Genomic DNA, 18,242 nt, shown 5'->3' with positions numbered 1-18,242 from the left:
GGCCCAGCAGTCCCCTTATCAAACCACATTTAAATTCACCAGATGAGGAATTTTACTTGGAGCATAAATAGCAGCTAACTAAACATATATTTATTTTGATAAAATCCAGATTCATGAATTATTCTCAGAGAAATCAACAGAAATGAACATAATATTCTTTAACCATGTAAACCTGTGAGTTTAAGTTTCAGTCACCACAAACGGATGAGGCCCTATGGAGTGGACTGCTCCCCCCCGACAGCAGAGTGCACCTCATCCGCACTGTGTCCACTCACCTGGCAGCTGTTTACATTCAACTGCTGTGCACCTGCCCACTTAGCTGCTGTATGTTCCACCCCCACCTGTCCACCACTTACACACAGCTCACTCAGGCAGCTGCCGTATTATCTCCATACCTGTCTGCCTGCTGTGCTTCTCAGCCTCAACCCAAAGCCGATCCCTGCCACTCAAGAAAAGAGAACAACCTTTGATATAAGCAGACCTGATCATCAGTTTGATTCAATAGAATGATATTAGGCCATTGCTTGTATTAAAGAAACCACAAACAGGCAGGTTTCAGCCTTGAGAACATGTAACAATGTCAATCTAATGGAGACAAAGTGGATTAAATTCCTACTTTGATGCATCAGTAGCTTCCCTCCCTTTTGGTCTATAGCCCTTAAAATGGATTTGTCAAATAGTATTCTCCCTTTAGGTTTTAGTTTCCTCAGGTTTTTAAGTATAAAGAATGAAACTACATTGTTTTTATCATATTAATTAGCTAATCCCTCCACCAAGGCCCAACAGTCCCCTTATAAAACCCCTTTTAAATTCACTAAATCCAGATTTGGATTTGGATCTGCAGATCTGGGTTCTTCTCTGACCCCTACTGTATCCTGCCACCAAGTTTCATTGAAAATCACTTGAGCAGTTTTAGCATAATTCCGCAAACAAACAAAGAAACTGAAGAAAAATAATCTCCTTGGTGGGTAATTAAAAAACAAAGCTGTGAGAAAGGTCCCAAATCCTATTTAATCTTAAATCCATTGACTCATACAAAGACTTACAATAATCTCATTGATGATGCAGCCTCCACATTGAACATGCTTTGATTCTAGTTTCATGTTTAGACCAAGCTGTTGTTACGCATCAACACATCTCATTATTTATTTGACCCCTGCGCTGCAAGTAGTTCATGTTTCTCTGCATCGTGTATTTATGTAACACACAGGTTTGACAGGTTGAGATCTACTGGACGTGTGTTAGCACGTTGCTCTATAGACTCAGTCTCCTCCTTGTTAACCAGCTCGGCAGCTACTGTGGCAAAGACGCAGAATATTATATTCAATTTATTTGTCTGAGGGAGGCAGGCGTGCTCTGCGGGATACACACACACATACATGTACCTGCCTGGATCAACAAGTCTTCTCCTGTTGACCAGTGGCTTGAGGGCATTGACAGTTAAGGGTGTTTCTCTTCTTGGCTACAAAACATCTCAAGAATAAAGTTCCCATTACAGGAGTAACCCATGTCTGAAGAACAACTGGATCTTAAATGAAAAACATCGACATTTGTTCTCTTCCAGACCATGACCTTTGTCTCTCTGATGAGAAGTCTGTTGAGTTACACTGAAAACAGGCTGATACAGTTTGTGAAATGTTTTATTTTAGAAATGCTCTCATGTAGCTGATTTTGTTTGTATGCATGGTTGGTAATTCGAAACATGTGAAAACAGAGCAAGCTGCAAATATTTGTTTCTGATTTCCCGTGCCATCTGTACCTAACTGATCCCGTACATGTCCCAACAGCAGCAGAGAATTCTTCAGAGGGAGGCACGCAAGAACAAATGATTAAACCTCAGTCAGATCCTTCCAAAATACTGTTCCAGTTTTATTTACCTTACCACGTATAAACTTCAGAAGAGAACATAATAAAGTAACACTTTCACATTTCTGGATCGCAGGTTAGAGCAAGAATGTCTTTTTTCGCCAAAAATCTGTGCTTTGTAGCTGTAATATATGATTCAGCTCCTACTACAGATATAGTTACATTTTAGATCTTAATATCATCCCTCAGTCATTTATATAATACTTCAAAATCAACATGGCAGCAGTTGCATCCATTCTAGAAAAGCCATCTCAATTTCTGCTGCTCCTGTGAATCGTCTGTTTTTCCTTTTCCAGCACTGAAAATGCAAATTGTGATGCCCCCTGACACCAACTTATGACTCGCAGCTATAATTAAAACTGAGTGGGCTATTTGATAAGCTCATCATCAACCCTGGCAGTCGTTTCTGCCGTGTGAATTGAGAGAAAACTCGGGGTCGGATGTGGAAAACCAAGCACAATATACCACTTCATTACAGCAATGTTCAGAGCCTTTTTCACACACATTTTTGTCTAGTTCACACAACAGGATCTTATGTGTAGTTAAGTGTGAGTGTGTGACAAGGCTAAATTAAAGCAAGAAACAAATGTCATCCGTGAGAACTTTTCCATGACTTTGTGTAGTACAGTTTGTGTCTATAGGCCCTGTAATGTCAATTTCGTCCAAAATAACAACAGAGGGGCCGAGGATGATCAGCTGGGATAAACCCCCACAAACATAACAAACCTGGAATTTAAGATATTTTGAAAAAAAAGGGTTTATTAAGTTAACAGGCATACAAAACATCAAATCATGTTTCCAAACTACCAATGCAGTTTCAGTGCAATTCCAAAATATACATTTTCAGCATGTTAATCAAAGTTATTCACATCAGATACAGCCATTTAAATAATTCTCTTGATTATCATTTGACATTTGTCCTAGCCAGAGGAAGCTTGCAAGTGATACCTGCTTGAGGTAAGACTGTACACGTCCGATATAATAAACAGAAAACAAAGTACTACGTCACTAATGAAATATTAAATACAAAAACTTAAGTACTACAGCACAATACAAATAATTTGTAAACAAAGTCTGTAAACAAAAAAGGCTGAATGAGGTTACAGATATTTGGTTTGCAGACTTAATAAATAGCTATTTGATGTAATGTGTCGTCTCAGTTGACCACATTAGACAGTATTTGGTGTGCAAGAATAGCACTGTCAGTTAGAACTTGAAAATGTAAAGGACGAGAAATTCTGCAGCTAAAAGCTTTAGCTATAAATATAATTATAGATTTAAAAAATAAACCACTTCCTTAATCCTTTTCCTTCATGTAAGAAGGGACATTCTATGTTTGCTCCTTCAACAACGTTTCCCAACCATATGGGAATAATTCATTCACTCCCAGAAATGACTGTTACCTTAAGACAGGATCGTATTATTATAGCAGGGCACGGCAGTGAAACAATAACAAGAGCTCGAGGATGGCAGTGCCAAAAAAGGGAACGATTTGAGAGACATCAGTTAGGCCAATGGAATACTGAGCGTTGAAGGTTAGCGGCCAAATGCACTGACTTTAACTTAACTACGCAAGGGATAAAAATGTGAAATACTGTTTTAAAAATGTCTTAACTATCTTCTAACAGGGACAGCTAGTCTGACAGTTCAATATTGATATGTTCTGTGATTCTTTGGAGTTGTGTTTGTTATTCTTCTCTTCAGATGCTACAGCTGTGCTGCTGCATAAAATAGTGGTGAAATAAAAAAGGGTCTGTGGAGTTGCATTCAAATATTTTTTAGTTAATTTCCATTCTAGTCTATCCAGCAACTTTTGTATTTTTACTTTATTTGAACTAAAAAACACAAAAGTTTGACTTTAAATTTGGCGGTTGTGGAAGCACACATTCTGCATATAAGCTTTATGTTAGTATCGGACGTCGCTACCGTCAAGATGCATCTGGGTGTTAAACACATACTGCTGCTGTCAGGTGTATACAGTATACTGGCATATCAAAACTGTTCATACTATATCAGGTTGTAAGGTGATCTAAATTAAATAGGCCCTTAAACTCATATCTTATATTTATATATATATATATATATATATACACATTTAATTCAAAAATTGTGCTACTTCCCCAATACATTTTTAGATTTAAAAAAGCACCAAAACTCAGGTCAGCACCCAGCCACACAAAGAAAATGTAAGCCTCGACCGTTCATGGGAATAAATGCTTATCACAGCATATTCAATGTACAGATTACTGTAGATCTGCCGTTAAGAGGAAGGCAATGGAGTTGTGGTCATCATATCAGAAAAGTGGACTTCACGTAAACAATGGGAAAAAGCACTGCATTCACTGGCACAGTAAGTTCCATTGATTTATACCACACTCCCCAAAGTCTCATGAAACCGATCAAAACTGTGATCCCAGTGGAGACTGATGAAAAGAGGAACACAGATTCCAGTTCTCTAGGTGTGTGTTATTTTCAGTCTACTTCCGCCACTTGTTTGATGACAGCTCACGCAAATATTCAAGAGCGAGAGAGGATGTGAGTGTGACAGTGTTTGTGTCTGTGCTTTTTAACAGTGACCAATGATGGAAAAGGCGTGGTCATAGCTTGAAGGGCAAATCGCCAATCAACCACAAAGGGCCAAACATTTCTTATTCACTGATGTCTAAGCAGGTGTTCTCCAAAAGCAGCAAAGGCAAAACACCGGCTGTAGCTTGGGATGAGGACCGAGGTGCAGCATGGTTTCATATTTAACCCAAACAGAGGAGCACAGCAGCACTTGTTCAGAACCTATGTGATTCAGTGATCTATGACCCTTTGAGGCGCCTCTTCTCTGTCTCATCTCAGCATGGTTTGTACACTCGTGAAGTTCCGTTTAAAAATGTTTGCCCTCTTGGTCGCTCCCATTGTCCATTTCCCTCTCTACCTAATGCACTCCTCCTCTGATGGGATTTCTGATTCTTCATTCTCGCTGTCATCCAGCTCGGGCAGGTCTCCCCACAGGAGCAGATTCAGGCCTGTGGAGAAAAAACAACGAAAAGTGGCTTTTAAGAAACACAATTTAACAGACGGGGATTGCAGTTTTAATCTAAAGGGGGGGTTAGTGCTGACCTGTTGCATCCAGTCTGTTGAGATTTGATACGGAATCACTGTTGAACATCCAGAAGTGGCCGTTGTTACAGGAGAGCAGGCAGGGTTTACAGGGGGCAACAACGTGATAGCCCACAACATTACCACTGGGAGAGGGAGCGAGAATAAAGAGGAAACGTGTGTCAGCACTTTACTGGGGGCACTTGTGAAAAGTGCTTACTCCACTAGTGGGTGTCTATTATCCAACATATTTGTTGCCCTGTATACAACAACAAAGGCCTGGGGAAAACAAAAGAGGAGCCTCGATGTAAAGCTTCAGGTTAATATCTGAACTACAGCCAGGTGCCAGAATCTGTCATATCTCTGGACTGTTCCTCAAACAAAAGCACAGATAAAGATTTCTCCACTTTCTAGACCAATAAATGTATCGCTTTGATAACAATCACATGAATAAACAAGGAAAGCACTAGTTAGTTGCAGGTGCACAGGTGTATAGTGTAAAAAACACCACGGTGTCACAGTGCACACACACCTGCTTGTTTGCTGTGCTAACACTTGTGGTCGTGCGTGTTATTTACTCAGCAGATGGTCTCCCTAGAGCAGACCTGGCAGGATGTACAGTACAGAGAGCTCCACATACCACTTCAGACAGGCGATGTCCCTCAGTTTGCATTTGCAGCTTTCAGTCGAGTAGCAGCTGGCCACAAAGTCAACAGTTCTTGGGGGGGGAGAAGGGGAGGGGGGGCGTGTAAGGAGAGACAAACATGGCCGTGAAAGATTAAAAACCAACACTACATGACACAAACCCTGCTAATCACAGTTTGAATGAGAACACCCAGTCGAGCAGTGTTGCCCAGCTCAGCAGCTGCAGACGTAAACAAAGCCTGGTTAGCATCGATGCTAGCCACATTAGCACTCACCTATTGGGGGGGATGTCGGTGGAGAAGAGCTCCACTTCCGTGTCTGCGAGCAGCACCGCCTTCATGCCCCTGGTGCACAGCAGGCTGTCGCAGAAGACGCAGTTCACCTGGGTCACACACTTGTTCTTGAAATTAGCGTTGGACGTCGACATTGTTGTCCTGCCTTTAAAAAAATGGACGAGCCCTCTCGCTGTGTCCGCCCCTCACAGCCGATACACCGCGAAAACAACAACAACAACAAGAGGAAGAGGAACAGGAAGAGTCGGGCCCAATGTTTGCTCGCTGTCCGTTTGATAACAATGATCGATTAGACCTTAACTTCACGGGCTTAGCTCCGACGTCCTTGTGCTAACGTCGCGTTCTCCTACCGAGGAAACATAAGGCGGCTCACGTTAGCTCGAAAAACAAACACACCGGAAGCTGTAGGACTGACAGATGAACGATATCCGCCAATAAACTCGCCTGTTTCCCTCAGCAGGCTCGGGAATCATTCAGCTGCAGCTAACAACTGAACCGCTGTCAGCTTTGTTTACAACTTCCTGGTATGTACACCCACTTCCTGAAACTATCTTTAAAAGACCCCTGACTCGACGTTGATTGGATACAACTCCATAGTAACGGACGCGATTGGACGAGTTCATTGAAAAGGTCTAAAGGGGATTGGTGACAAAATTGAAAAGATACGCCCACATTCAAACTTACTGAAAGCTGATTGGTGGAGTGCTGTGTCAGTCAAGGCTAGTTACACGAATCATGGTGTGGGAAGTAGAGCTGTTGTGGAGAGGAGCTGTGGGTTTGTCATGTTGGAAAATATGATATCTGATAATTAAGAGGAAGGAATACTTTGTAAAATCAGAAGCAAAAATCTAAAACAATTTGCAAGGAAGTGAGACAAATCTAAAGAGGTGAAAGAAATAAAAAGATAAATGATGGTATGACCCTGTAAAATAGTTTAGTTAAAGCCAGGTGGGTACCCAGTGATCTCAGAGGTCTGGTGGGTTTATACTTTACTATTATGATTGTTATGGATTTGGGAGCAGCTCCATTAAGTGTTTTAATAATGTGCAGTAAAAACTTTGAATGAATCGTGTGGTTGTGTTACTAATACTGACAGCCAGCGTAAGAACAGAGAGGATGTGGGCAGGCTTTTTAGATTTGGTTAAAGGTTCAGTTTGTAGAATCTAGTGGTGAAGTTACATGTTGCAGCAGAATACCCCTCACCTCACCCCCCCTTCCAAAAATGAAGGAGAACCTCTGGTAGCCTTCAGTCGACATAACTCAGGAAGGTGTTTAGTTTGTCCAGTTTGGAATACTGTAAAAACATGCTGGCCTCCAACTCCAGATGTAGATATAATGTATTTGAATATAAAGGGGCCGTTCCAGGGTACAGAAAACAACCATTTTAACAATACACATAACACACATAACAGTATATTGCATATTGCACATCCACATTTCTCTCCTGTTTTGCATTTTACTTTTTATTTAACTTTTTATATCTGTATATATCTGTTTTGCATTTTACTCTTTATTTAACTTTTTAGATCTTAAATATATGCTTGTTTTGTTTTATATACAGTTATTTCTTTCTTATGTGAAGTACTTATTGTGTTTTTATGCTTTATGTTCAATGTATTTACCAAAGAAAATTCCAGGTAGGTGGTGTAAACCTACTTGGCAATAAATCCTTTCTGATTCTGATCACTAGGATTATTTTATATTCAACTTCTGCCAATAGATCCCTTTCACCTACATCTTACACACTGGACCTTGTCAAACTCTTGCAGATGGATGTAGGATGAGTTGTGAGTGTCTGCTTGTCTTTCTATGAAAACCTGTTGAAAGTGCACTGCAGCTACAGGCTCGTGTCTGCAGCTGATGTGTTTACAGCCCTCAGTAGCCCCCCCCCCCCCCATGTGTGCACCCGGGCCTGTCCTGCGCACTGGGGCTCTGACCAACAGCCAACCCCTCCATCTCCACTCGGTTCCTCCTCTCTCTCTCTCTCTCTCTCTCTCTGCAGGAGGCGGGGGGAGCAGCTCATTGTGGACAGGCAGCTGCGAGACGCACACCCGTCCGAGGCACGTTTCTGTTCCCCCCCACATGGGTGCACCTCGACCAGCAGCGCCTGGTGGTTCCGGTTCCGACTCGCAGGAGATCGCTGGAGGTGTTTGAGGAGGAAGGAGTCGGCCTCCACTCGGAGCTGTGTGCACCAGAACCGGTTTTGAGGAGGAGGCGAGGCGCGGCAGGCAGGAGCAGCAGCAGCAGGAGGAGAAGCAGGAGGAGGAGCAGGAGCAGCAGCAGGAGGAGCAGCAGCAGCAGCAGGAGGAGCAGCAGCGCCAAACTCACAATGCGCCCGGAGTGAGCCGAGCTGAGGCAGGAGGAGACAATACCGCTGCGACCTCTCATCTGGACCCGATCACTACTTCTTTTTCCTCCTCTTTTTCCAGAGTTGGCGTGTCCCTCCTCTTCCTCCTCTTCCCTCCTCTTTCATTGATTGAGACAAAATTGACTTCTTCTTCACGAGGGCGAGTGGTTGGATTCCCCCAAAAACTCAGCCATGACGTCTCCGGCGAAATTCCGAAAGGACAAGGAGATAGTGGCCGAATATGAAACTCAAGTTAAAGGTAAAACTTTTTGTTGTTGTTGATTTTAAAGCCTCTTCCGTGTTACATGTTGGATGAATGTGGTGCAGCTCAATCCACAGGATGAACCCGTCTCACTACACAGTGTGCTTCCCCCGACTTGACTGAATGCACGTCGCCCCCCCCCCCCCTGTACCCTCACCTCTCACATCAGGCGTAAAGGCTGTATTCACACTCGCCTTTGTGTTTCACTAACCATATATGAAGGTTAACTGTCACTGTGCGGACGTGGCGGATCGATAACCCATTGGGGGGGGGTGTGTGGGGGGGGGGTGTTATCTGGAACCTCCCGATCAGCGTGTGTGATGGCTCGTCTGTAACTCGCCACGCAGATGGCCAACAAAGACAGGAAGACACACAAAAACCCCGCTCAGAAATCAGTGCTGGTGTCCAAGTGTGGCCTCTGCATGGTCAGATGAGAAACGCTTATGGTGAAGGTGGTGTGTGTCTGTGTCTGTGTGTGTGCGTGCGTGCGTGTATGTGTGTGTGTGTGTGTGTGTGTGTGTGTGTGTGTGTGTGTGTGTGTGTGTGTGTGTGTGTGTGTGTGTGTGTGTGTGTGTGTGTGTGTGTGTGTGTGTGTGTGTGTGTGTGTGTGTGTGTGTGTGTGTGTGTGTGTGTGTGTGTGTGTGTGTGTGTGTGTGTGTGTGTGTGTGTGTGTGTGTGTGTGTGTGTGTGTGTGTGTGTGTGTGTGTGTGTGTGTGGACTACCCACAGGGCTGGGGTTTCGACATGGAACAAGGCAGGGCGTTTCTCTCCCCCTCTGTCTCCTGTGTGTCTGTGCTGCTGGCTCGTTCATGCTGCAAGTGTGTGTGGGTGTGTGTGTGTGTGTGCAGATTGCATCAAAATCATCAATTTGTACTAAGCCTTGTCCAGTGGTGACACTTGATTGGTCTAGCCTCTGCGGATGATCAAGAACATGAGAGCAGATTGTAGTGATTGGAAATGAGTGTTCAGATATTTACTGTGTGTGTGTGTGTGTGTTTGTGTTACTGTCATTAGGCAGGCATAGTATATTTAGCTGGGCACTGTCAGTCAGAGTGACACCCGGTGCTTGTTGTCACACCTATACACTCACCGATTTACGCTGGGGAGGAGAGAGGGGAAGCACAGAGGTGGCGGGAAGGAGGGGGGGGGGGGGGTGTAGGGATGTGAAACAGAGAGGACAGGATATTGCCCTCCTCCTCCTGAACAACATGTTTCCACTGCTGCTGCAGTGCCGGATCACTAGATAAGAGGATGCAGCCATCGCCTCCTTCTTCAGCGCTGGAGCCCCTTGTTTCCCTTTAGGAACAGGACACCAGCCTCTTCTCCTTATTGTCACCTCATGCCCCCCCACTCCTCCTGTAGAGCCTCTGTCTCCTGTGACTGTGTTTGACAGAGCAGCGAGTCAGCGAGAGACAAAGTGGTTGTCGACAGAGTTGGTATGAATCACTAGGTTGTCAAACTGGAAATCTGGTGTTAATACCCAGAATGGTTACACATCAAGGGTCCATAAAAACCAACACAATACAGTGCAGTAAGGTGTGGAGCCCCATAATGTGGATTCAACAAGTTTCTGAAACTTGACTGATTTTTCCAGGACATATTTATTCACCTAAGTTAAGATTTGATGACGGAAACCACATCATATAATCCTGGTCAGTTTAGTGTCTGAAACCTTGCACCCTGTATGTGAGCATCTACATTTGTTATATTTCTCCACTCCCAATTTCTGTTTACTTTGCCACTTGTTTGTACACAGTGATCTGGATTTGGTGGCATATTCTAACGGTCGATTGACCAAATGGACAGAGGAATCCAGGCTAACACCTCCTCCTAACTGCTTCCGCTTGTTTACCTGCCCATCTGCAAGCTCATCTAGCTGTCACCACAGTGACATTAGTGTCCTGGTAGACGGCTGTGTGTGCATGGCCGCCTGTGTGAGGCTTTTAGTCTGCGCTACATTCTGGGAGCTTTTGCTGTGTTTGGCAGACTGTGGACTCAAATGTTTGTCCATCGACCCTCAGCATCGATTCCTCCTGTCAGGTACTCCACTGCTCCCTGGTGAACAGCTGTGCTGGACTATCTCTCCCTTCCTCACCCCATCCACATGTTTTTCCACGTACCACCTTCCCTATCAGGAGCGAACAGATGAAAGGGTAAACCTGTGCTTCCACATAACTCTTTGAGGTGTGGGTTTTTCCAACCGTGGAGAGTCGTTGGTAGACACTGTGCGCCTGCCCTGGCATTCCAGGCATCCAGCCCTCACTGGGAGATGCAGACAGTCTGTCATTACCCCGTGCACTGCTCTTAGAGATTCTCTAATGGAGGGCATCAAGCAGCAACATTATCAAGCGACGTCTTAACGTCACGTCTGTCTCCCTTTTTTTTGCCAACATGTGTCCGTCTTATTTTCAAAGGTTTTAATAATCTTCTTCCCTGTCTCAGTCCACTGAGCTGAGGAAACACATTTACCTGCATGTCCCCACTCCAACCAGGCAGTAGGAGGGGTCTTAACAGGCTGTCCACATGCACAGCAGCATCATGGGTAAAATAAATCCTCTCATTGCTCACGTGCAGAAAGCTCTGCAGCAGGAGAGGAAGACGCATGATGCATGTTAACATGTTAACATTCACAATGACAAAGGTTGGACAAAGTAACTCAAGCACTTAATTGACTGCCTGGTTATTTAAGGTTTGCTAATTACCATCATTAATAATGTAGTTTGGCAGATGTACTTCCAGCTCAGCCGTGGATAAAACACTTAATACAAATACTCTGATGCTTTATGTTTTGAAAGTTTAAAAACACTCATAAGGTGCTTGCTGACTGATATTGACAGCTTCCAAAAGCAACTAAATGGTATTTAACCTAAAATGTTGCATAATTTTTTCTTTGTCTACCTTTCCTGCACATCAGAAGAAAAAAAAACAACTTTAAAGGAGGTATGGCAAAGTTATTTGGCACTGTCAGCTGACAGACAGAGTGACTGACAGTGAGATAGAAGAGAGAATAAGAAAGAAAGTGAAACCTATTTGAAAAGGGGTAGGATTGTTGCAACAACAACAGTTGGTAACACCCTGCTGGAATGGAGTTAAGGAATGAGCTTATCACCTGCCATTTTCACGTCAAAGTATTTATGTGTAATTGAATCCAGAAAGCTCTGAGCTTTGTTACTCACAGGCTCCATCATGTTTATCCACTCAATGCACGACTTCCTGCCATCACATTGTTCACCATGTTGTTTGTGCAAAACTCGGGATAGGTGAGTCTTTTGCATTCTTCAAGCACATTTTTGCTCTGCTCTTCAGCATCTGATGTGCTTCTAAATAGCTGCTAATCGGTAGTTCCCTCTGCAAATGGTTACCGCCACTGCTAAAAGGTATTGATTATGGGGTTTTTGTGGGTTGTCAGGGAAATACAAAGAGGTGTGTAATGGCCATTCAATTTGATGATGTGCTAAATGACTCTTCTTGATTTTTAGACTAAAGTCAGAATCTGTTGTCAAATGGCTTTTAAGCTTTTTTGATTTTGCAGACATATAAACTTATCCAGCTCTGCAGGTACAATGTGGATCTCTCCGAAGACACATGTGTCGGCCTAAACGTGTGTAACCACGCTGCCACGTGTGTGTGTGTGTGTGTGAGGCTCGGTGTCTGGCCTATATTATTCTGTTAGTGTGAGTTGTGGTTGATTAATGTATATTTAATCAGTAGGAGCAGAGGGGTCACGTGACACACTGGCTGAGATTTCCTCTAACTTGTGTATAAACAGCTATGATACACAGAGAAGGATTAGAGAAATGACAAACAGGGGTAAGGTGGATGCAGTGTAATAGTGGTTGTTACACAAACCCCTTTGCTGCAGGTGCCCTCACTTCAGCCTTGTGTGGTTGGAAGGATACGGAAAGACGTCTTAAAACGAATTACTTAGAATTACTTGTGGGCTTTGTGTGTGTGATCCTTTTAACAATCCCTTCATAATTGCACCACTGGACTCGGTCAATACACCCCTCGTCTAATTGACAACCACCAGTCAATCACACATCACTCAATGCCATTGTTTACCAGCTGTGTGTGTGTGTGTGTGTGTGTGTGTGTGTGTGTGTGTGTGTGTGTGTGTGTGTGTGTGTGTGTGTGTGTGTGTGTGTGTGTGTGTGTGTGTGTGTGTGTGTGTGTGTGTGTGTGTGTGTGTGTGTGTGTGTGTGTGTGTGTGTGTGTGTGTGTTTGTAGGTGAAGGACGGGTTCTGATGTTGTTATACTGTGAGATGATATGAAATTGCAGACAGAGCTTAAAATAATCACTCAGGAAGGATGTGTGTGTGGGACCTGAAGTTCAGGACTCAGGCTGGAACACAGATTATAAAGGGAGTGTGTAATGCTTCCTGTTGGGGCCCATGGCTTTGTGTCTTTGCAAAGGAATCATAATACACACAGACACACACACAGACACACACAATGCGGCCATGCTTGGTGTGTGAGGATTTTCAGCTCTGCAGTCAGCACACTTGCCTCTCAGAATAGAGAGTTGTGTGTGTGTGTGTGTGTGTGTGTAAACAGTAGCAGTCGGCGTGTGCTGTGTCAGCACCAGACACGATGGAGTTTCTGTGCCCCTCTACCCACCTGCCTCCTCATCCTTTACCATTTGATTTGACGATTTACTACAAGACTGCCAAGGCACCTGAGCGAAAACACAATTTTTCTGAGGCTGAAAGTGCTGAGTTGGCCTCTTCCAGTGCACACGCACACTCACTCAGAACATTGGCGACAAGTCAATGAATGTGTTATTGCGATTTGGATCAAGCCGTCTAATCCATCTCTGCCCACACCCCTGCATTCTGTATACAGTCGACAGGAGGGTTATAAAAGAGGAATGTGTGCTGTGATGGCTGCAGCTTCTACCACCACCACATGCAGAGGAACCGGTGCAGCTGTACGACACCCTCCGCTCATCAAGGCCAGTGTTAGAGACATGAGGGAGTAGATTTAAGTGTTGGGAAGAAAAATTAAAGTAAATGCGTAAGAGAAGAAAACAGTCATTGAAGCCAAAGGGGGTAAGGTCAGAGGTCAGCTGCTAGATGACTGCTGTTCATTGGTGCCAGATGTTCCAGATGCTGTGATTGGGCAACCGATGTTTAGCCTTCCCTTGGTTAATCCTCACACTCTGGCCGTCACCAATTTCCTAGGCCTTCAGCACTGAGGCATGTTGGGAACGGATCTCCCCTCCCTCTTTTCAGGTGCTCCAGCTTTGATGTTGAAGAAGTGTGTATGTGTGTGTGAGTGGGGCTGCACCCTTCTAAACCTGATTTGTCCAGTCAATGTGTTGCCTCTTGTACAGACATTTTGGAACACGATAAATCTGATACCACACTTATTCATGCAAAACACACACGCCCATACACGGTCACACAGACTGCCAGACCTGTTGCAGGTTGTTTTGCATAAGTTTGCATAACTGTTGCATTCCACTCAGACCGTTCAATCAGACAACTCACTGTTTTTTCAACAGTAGAACAGGTTTGTGTTTGGCCCCTAGGCAACCCAACTTAATAACAACCCAATGATTTGATTATATAGATACTGTATGATGGGAGTGATGAGCAAGTACTTACCCTCCTGTGAGGTATGTCACGTGGCGTATGTCACATGACTGGAGCAGCGTAGCTTGAGTTGGCTGCCTGAGCTAGCTCGCAGGTGTTACCCCATTTGTTTGGCTAGTTACTATAGTGATATAATACACTTCAGAAGAGAAACATTTCTATAAATAATAACCACAATGGAAGATTACAAAACCAGTATGTGGAATGTGAGTTTTGTTCACCTTTGCTTAAAATATTTACTAATCATTCATTAAAGCTACACAAGACAAGATTCACTCAGGGCTCCCCCTACAGGTGGGATGCATAATTCGCTGTTGTATATTAGTTGCATTCTGAGCCTACCCATGTACACAGCTTTACGCACGTGCATTTGTTAGACTGATGGAGAAGAAACACCAACCTCCGAAGCCAAAGCACCTTGAATTGTTTGGCTAACTTGCCTCCTAAACCACTTTCAAGATGTGTTTACCTGGGTTCTGACAAGTGAGTGGACAACTTCATTCACACAGCCCAACATCAAGCAGGCAGAACACATACAAGACAAAGCAAATATGCACAAATGACGACTTATCCATTAACAACAACACCGGGCTGGCATCTGTCCTACAACCTTTAACCTCTAATAGCTCTTTCCAAGAAGTGAATCATGCTTTGATATTCGCCATTGTTCGGTGTCCTACTCCGACACTTTCCGAAAACGTCTTCTTCTGTTTGTTTAGCTGCTCTGCAATGATGGCCGCACTAATAATGAAAAGCTATAGTCTGTTATAGCTGGCTGCTAGCTTTGGTTCTGGCTTTCGGTGGGTGACGTATGCCGTAAAGAAGGTCGGGATGTTCCAGCACGGTGTACCAGAGTCATGTAATGCAGTGTACCATCAAAAGGATTTTGAATCTGCTATTTTTAGGTACAAATCTGGCTCTCGTGGCTTTAAATTGCTGCTGATTAAACGTTTCAGCACTATAATATATGATATATATATGATCACATTGTCTACCTCTTTGTGAGTCTGTGTGTGACTGGAGCTTAGAGTTAATACAGAGGCCATGACCCCGGTTAGGGTGCCTCATTTATATTTCACTTTCTTCATCTGACATATGCAGACACACGCAGCAACAGCAGAGCAACCGGTGAGAGTGTGTAAAAATGTAAAAAGCAGAGCTGTATTCAGGCCCACCACACACACACACACACACACACACACACACACACACACACACACACACACACACACACACACACACACACACACACACACACACACACACACACACACACACACACACACACACACACACACACACACACACACACACACACTCACACACTCTCTGTCAATCCCCTACACCCTCTTTTTCAATCTTTTTCTTTCTCTCAGCCTACATCCTACGAACAATCGGACCATTGTGAAAAGAACCGCTGGTCTTAAACTCTGTTTCTCCCCCCTTCTCTGTTTCTCTCGCCCCTCATGATGTCTGTCAGTTGTGATAAAATGTGACACACACATTTTTTACACGCCTCCTATGGCAGCCTAAAACCAATAATCTTCACTTTAATGATTTCAGCATATGTGACACACACATTTACCGTGCATTTAGGTTCTTCTCCACCGGACACTGACTCATAACCAGCCGAGAGAGAGAGAGGATGTGTGTGTGTTGGTGAGAACGTCCTAAAGAACAGAGGAATCTATATAAAGCCACTCAGGGCAGCAACAAAGCATAGTCATATCCTCTGTAAAACAATCAATTGGAGAACAGACATCCAGCTGTAAATAAATAGGAGTGAGGCCGAAAGGAGGGAGGGAGAGAAAACACAACAGTCGAGAGGTTGGATAATGCTCCCAGGGGACACCAGAGGAAACAGGTTGTGTTTGAACAGCCCTCATACGTGGCCAGAGCAGGAGGAGAAAAAGCAAGGAGCCTGACCAAGGAGGGGAAAGGGAGAAGGCGGGGCAGGAGGAGGAAGGAAAAGGAGAAGGACGAGAGAGGAGGAGGGATCTGGCAAACAAGCAGGAGACCTGAATGACAGAGAGTTACAAAGAGAGGGAAGAAACCTGAGGACGTTCTCGACTGTATGGCACATCTGCTCAGTTCAATATGTTTGTGCGTACATTATGCACTTGTATTTTCAGTCCCCATCTCCCTCTCTCCTTCTCTCCTTCCCCCTCCATCAGCAGCTCCTCTCTGCACGTAGGCAGAGTTGGTTGCTAGGGTTACTGAATTGCCCCCATTTTTCTGGGTTTGTGAGGAGCAGAGGGAAAATGAGAAAGCATAATGTAGATTTGTCTCCCCTCCAGGCTCTGGCTAATCAGGTTACCACTGTACTCACTTGATTCCATTTTGAACCCTCAGACATTGGTCCTTTGAGTAATCCCCCCCCAACCCGGGTTGCTTTCTTGCCTTGCATTCCTGTTCTCCTTATTTGCTATCCTCCGCCTCCTTGAGTCCTCCTTTTCACCACTTTCTTTCTTCCTGGGTGTCACTGCGGTTTCCTCATCTCCCACCCGCTCCCTCAGGGGTGGTATGCTCACTCTGTGTGTGTGAAATGAAGAAAGGCACAGTTTGATTAAAGGAAAATCAGAGTTATCGTTTTTGTTTCTTGAAAATACTTTGATTTGTCATTGATCTTTGAAGCTTTATATTTATGACATTAGGGCAAAACGCTCGAGGTCCCATTTAAAACTTGCACCAACATCAAACAGTGTAAATGAGAAGCAAGTGAGCGCTTACGGGGTGGGTGGGTTGTGCAGGTATAAAGGGGAGAATTCCACTAGTGACAAGTGTGTTTGTTGTGTGTGTGTGTGTGTGTGTGTGTGTGTGTGTGTGTTGGAACTGAGCAGTCACTGCATGCTGGCATTCACCATTTGGGTTCACACCTCTTCTAATGCTGTTTTAATGAAGCCATTCATCACCTCCTCTCAGCTGCATCCCTCCAACCCTCACACACAGCCCCTCTCTCAGCTTCTCTCTCTGCGTCTGTATGGATGTGAGTGAGGACACCGTGTTCTTCCCCCCCCCCTGGTTGCTATGTGAATGCACCAGTTCTATTTTAGTTGTTCCCAGCATCAAAGCAGCCCTGGTGGAGATTTCTCCCATTTCCCTCTCAGAGTTTGTTGCTGCACATATGCAGGCTCAGAGAGGCTTGTTTAAAGTGCTGAGTCCCAGCTTTACTTTAAACCACTTTGAATGTGGGAATACTGTAGTTTCTTTCCCACGATACACACACACACACACACACACACACACACACACACACACACACACACACACACACACACACACCCGAGGATGAAGCACCCTCTGATATCTGAGTTAACCCCTCTTCCCCTGCCCTTGCCCTCTCACATCTCCTCACACTCAAACCAAATGCAGAGCCTCTACACACAGAACACATTTCTGCTAAATGTTTGCCGAGTGGGCGTTTGCTGTGGTGTGTGCACTCCTAACATGTTGACCTCAGCTGGAGGTTACATTGAAGTTACTGTCAGACAGTTATGTATCAGCAGGAAGTAGATGTGCATATCAAACTTCCTCCTGTTGGCCATGCGGGACAACAGGAGGCCCTGCCGTGTACAATCAAAGGAGGGGGGGTTGCATATGTGCAGACACATGTAGCTCAAAATTGAGGAAGGTTAAAGGTCCTTCTACATTCTATCTGACTCAGTGACGTGAATATAACTTGAAGAATCTCAAAACTGGGTTAAGCCTTGTGTGAATCTAAAATTGGGATTTTTCCCTGATCTGCCCCCAGGTTACTTTAACATTGATTTTTTTTATATTCACTGATTTTCCAAGGAATCATTTATGGATATTGACGGAAAAAATCTGGCTTATTTAGGTGACTGATAGCTATGAGTTTTTTGCAATTTGTTATAGCTTGATTGAATTTAAGGGGTCTTGGCAGAGGTATGCGCTCTACTGAGTGTCATTCTAGTTCAATTAAGTGTTTTTTGACATTGAACAGGAAGGAGAAGACAGAGGAGTTACTTGTGTGCACGTGTGCATGTGTGTTCAGAGAACTGAAACTCAAACATCTCAATCGTTTACTTATGTAAATTGAAACTATATAATCTGTGATGTGCAAGGGACTTGTTATGCAGAATTGCAGATACTAGTTTCTGTGACAGGTGACCAGGAGAAGCAATTGTA

At 44.2% G+C, this 18,242-nt stretch overlaps 2 protein-coding genes across 3 annotated transcripts in view; one reads left to right on the top strand and one right to left on the bottom strand.

The window, feature by feature from the left end:
- Window positions 1-2,605: 2,605 nt before the first annotated feature.
- fam72a (family with sequence similarity 72 member A) lies at window positions 2,606-6,420 on the bottom strand. Its single transcript, XM_061070063.1, has 4 exons — window positions 5,874-6,420; window positions 5,594-5,671; window positions 4,975-5,099; window positions 2,606-4,880 (listed from the first exon to the last, which is right to left on the bottom strand). Exons 1-4 carry the CDS (start codon window positions 6,023-6,025, stop codon window positions 4,786-4,788), a joined length of 450 nt encoding a protein of 149 aa, XP_060926046.1. The 5' UTR covers window positions 6,026-6,420; the 3' UTR covers window positions 2,606-4,785.
- Window positions 6,421-7,915: 1,495 nt separating this feature from the next.
- Window positions 7,916-18,242, top strand: part of srgap2 (SLIT-ROBO Rho GTPase activating protein 2) — a 54,728-nt gene continuing 44,401 nt past the window's right edge. For both annotated transcript variants that reach the window (XM_061069175.1, XM_061069174.1), the window contains exon 1: window positions 7,916-8,497. In XM_061069175.1, coding sequence (XP_060925158.1) covers window positions 8,431-8,497 — 67 coding nt within the window. In that variant the 5' untranslated portion in view covers window positions 7,916-8,430. The remainder of the gene's footprint in view (window positions 8,498-18,242) is intronic.

This window comes from Limanda limanda, chromosome 4 (genome assembly GCF_963576545.1).
Source record: "Limanda limanda chromosome 4, fLimLim1.1, whole genome shotgun sequence".
NCBI lineage: Eukaryota > Metazoa > Chordata > Actinopteri > Pleuronectiformes > Pleuronectidae > Limanda > Limanda limanda.
Note: the sequence above shows the minus strand (reverse complement) of the source record. Positions and strands in the feature narration are given on the sequence as shown.

Bases quoted from the DNA above. Each gene is read 5' to 3' on its own strand.
- fam72a (XM_061070063.1), bottom strand. From the start codon at position 6,025: ATGTCGACGTCCAACGCTAATTTCAAGAACAAGTGTGTGACCCAGGTG. The intron at 5,672-5,873 runs GTGAGTGCTAAT...TCCCCCCCCAAG, and splicing joins ACCGACATCCCCCCCAATAG to AACTGTTGACTTTGTGGCCA. The intron at 5,100-5,593 runs GTATGTGGAGCT...TCCCTCTCCCAG, and splicing joins GACATCGCCTGTCTGAAGTG to TGGTAATGTTGTGGGCTATC.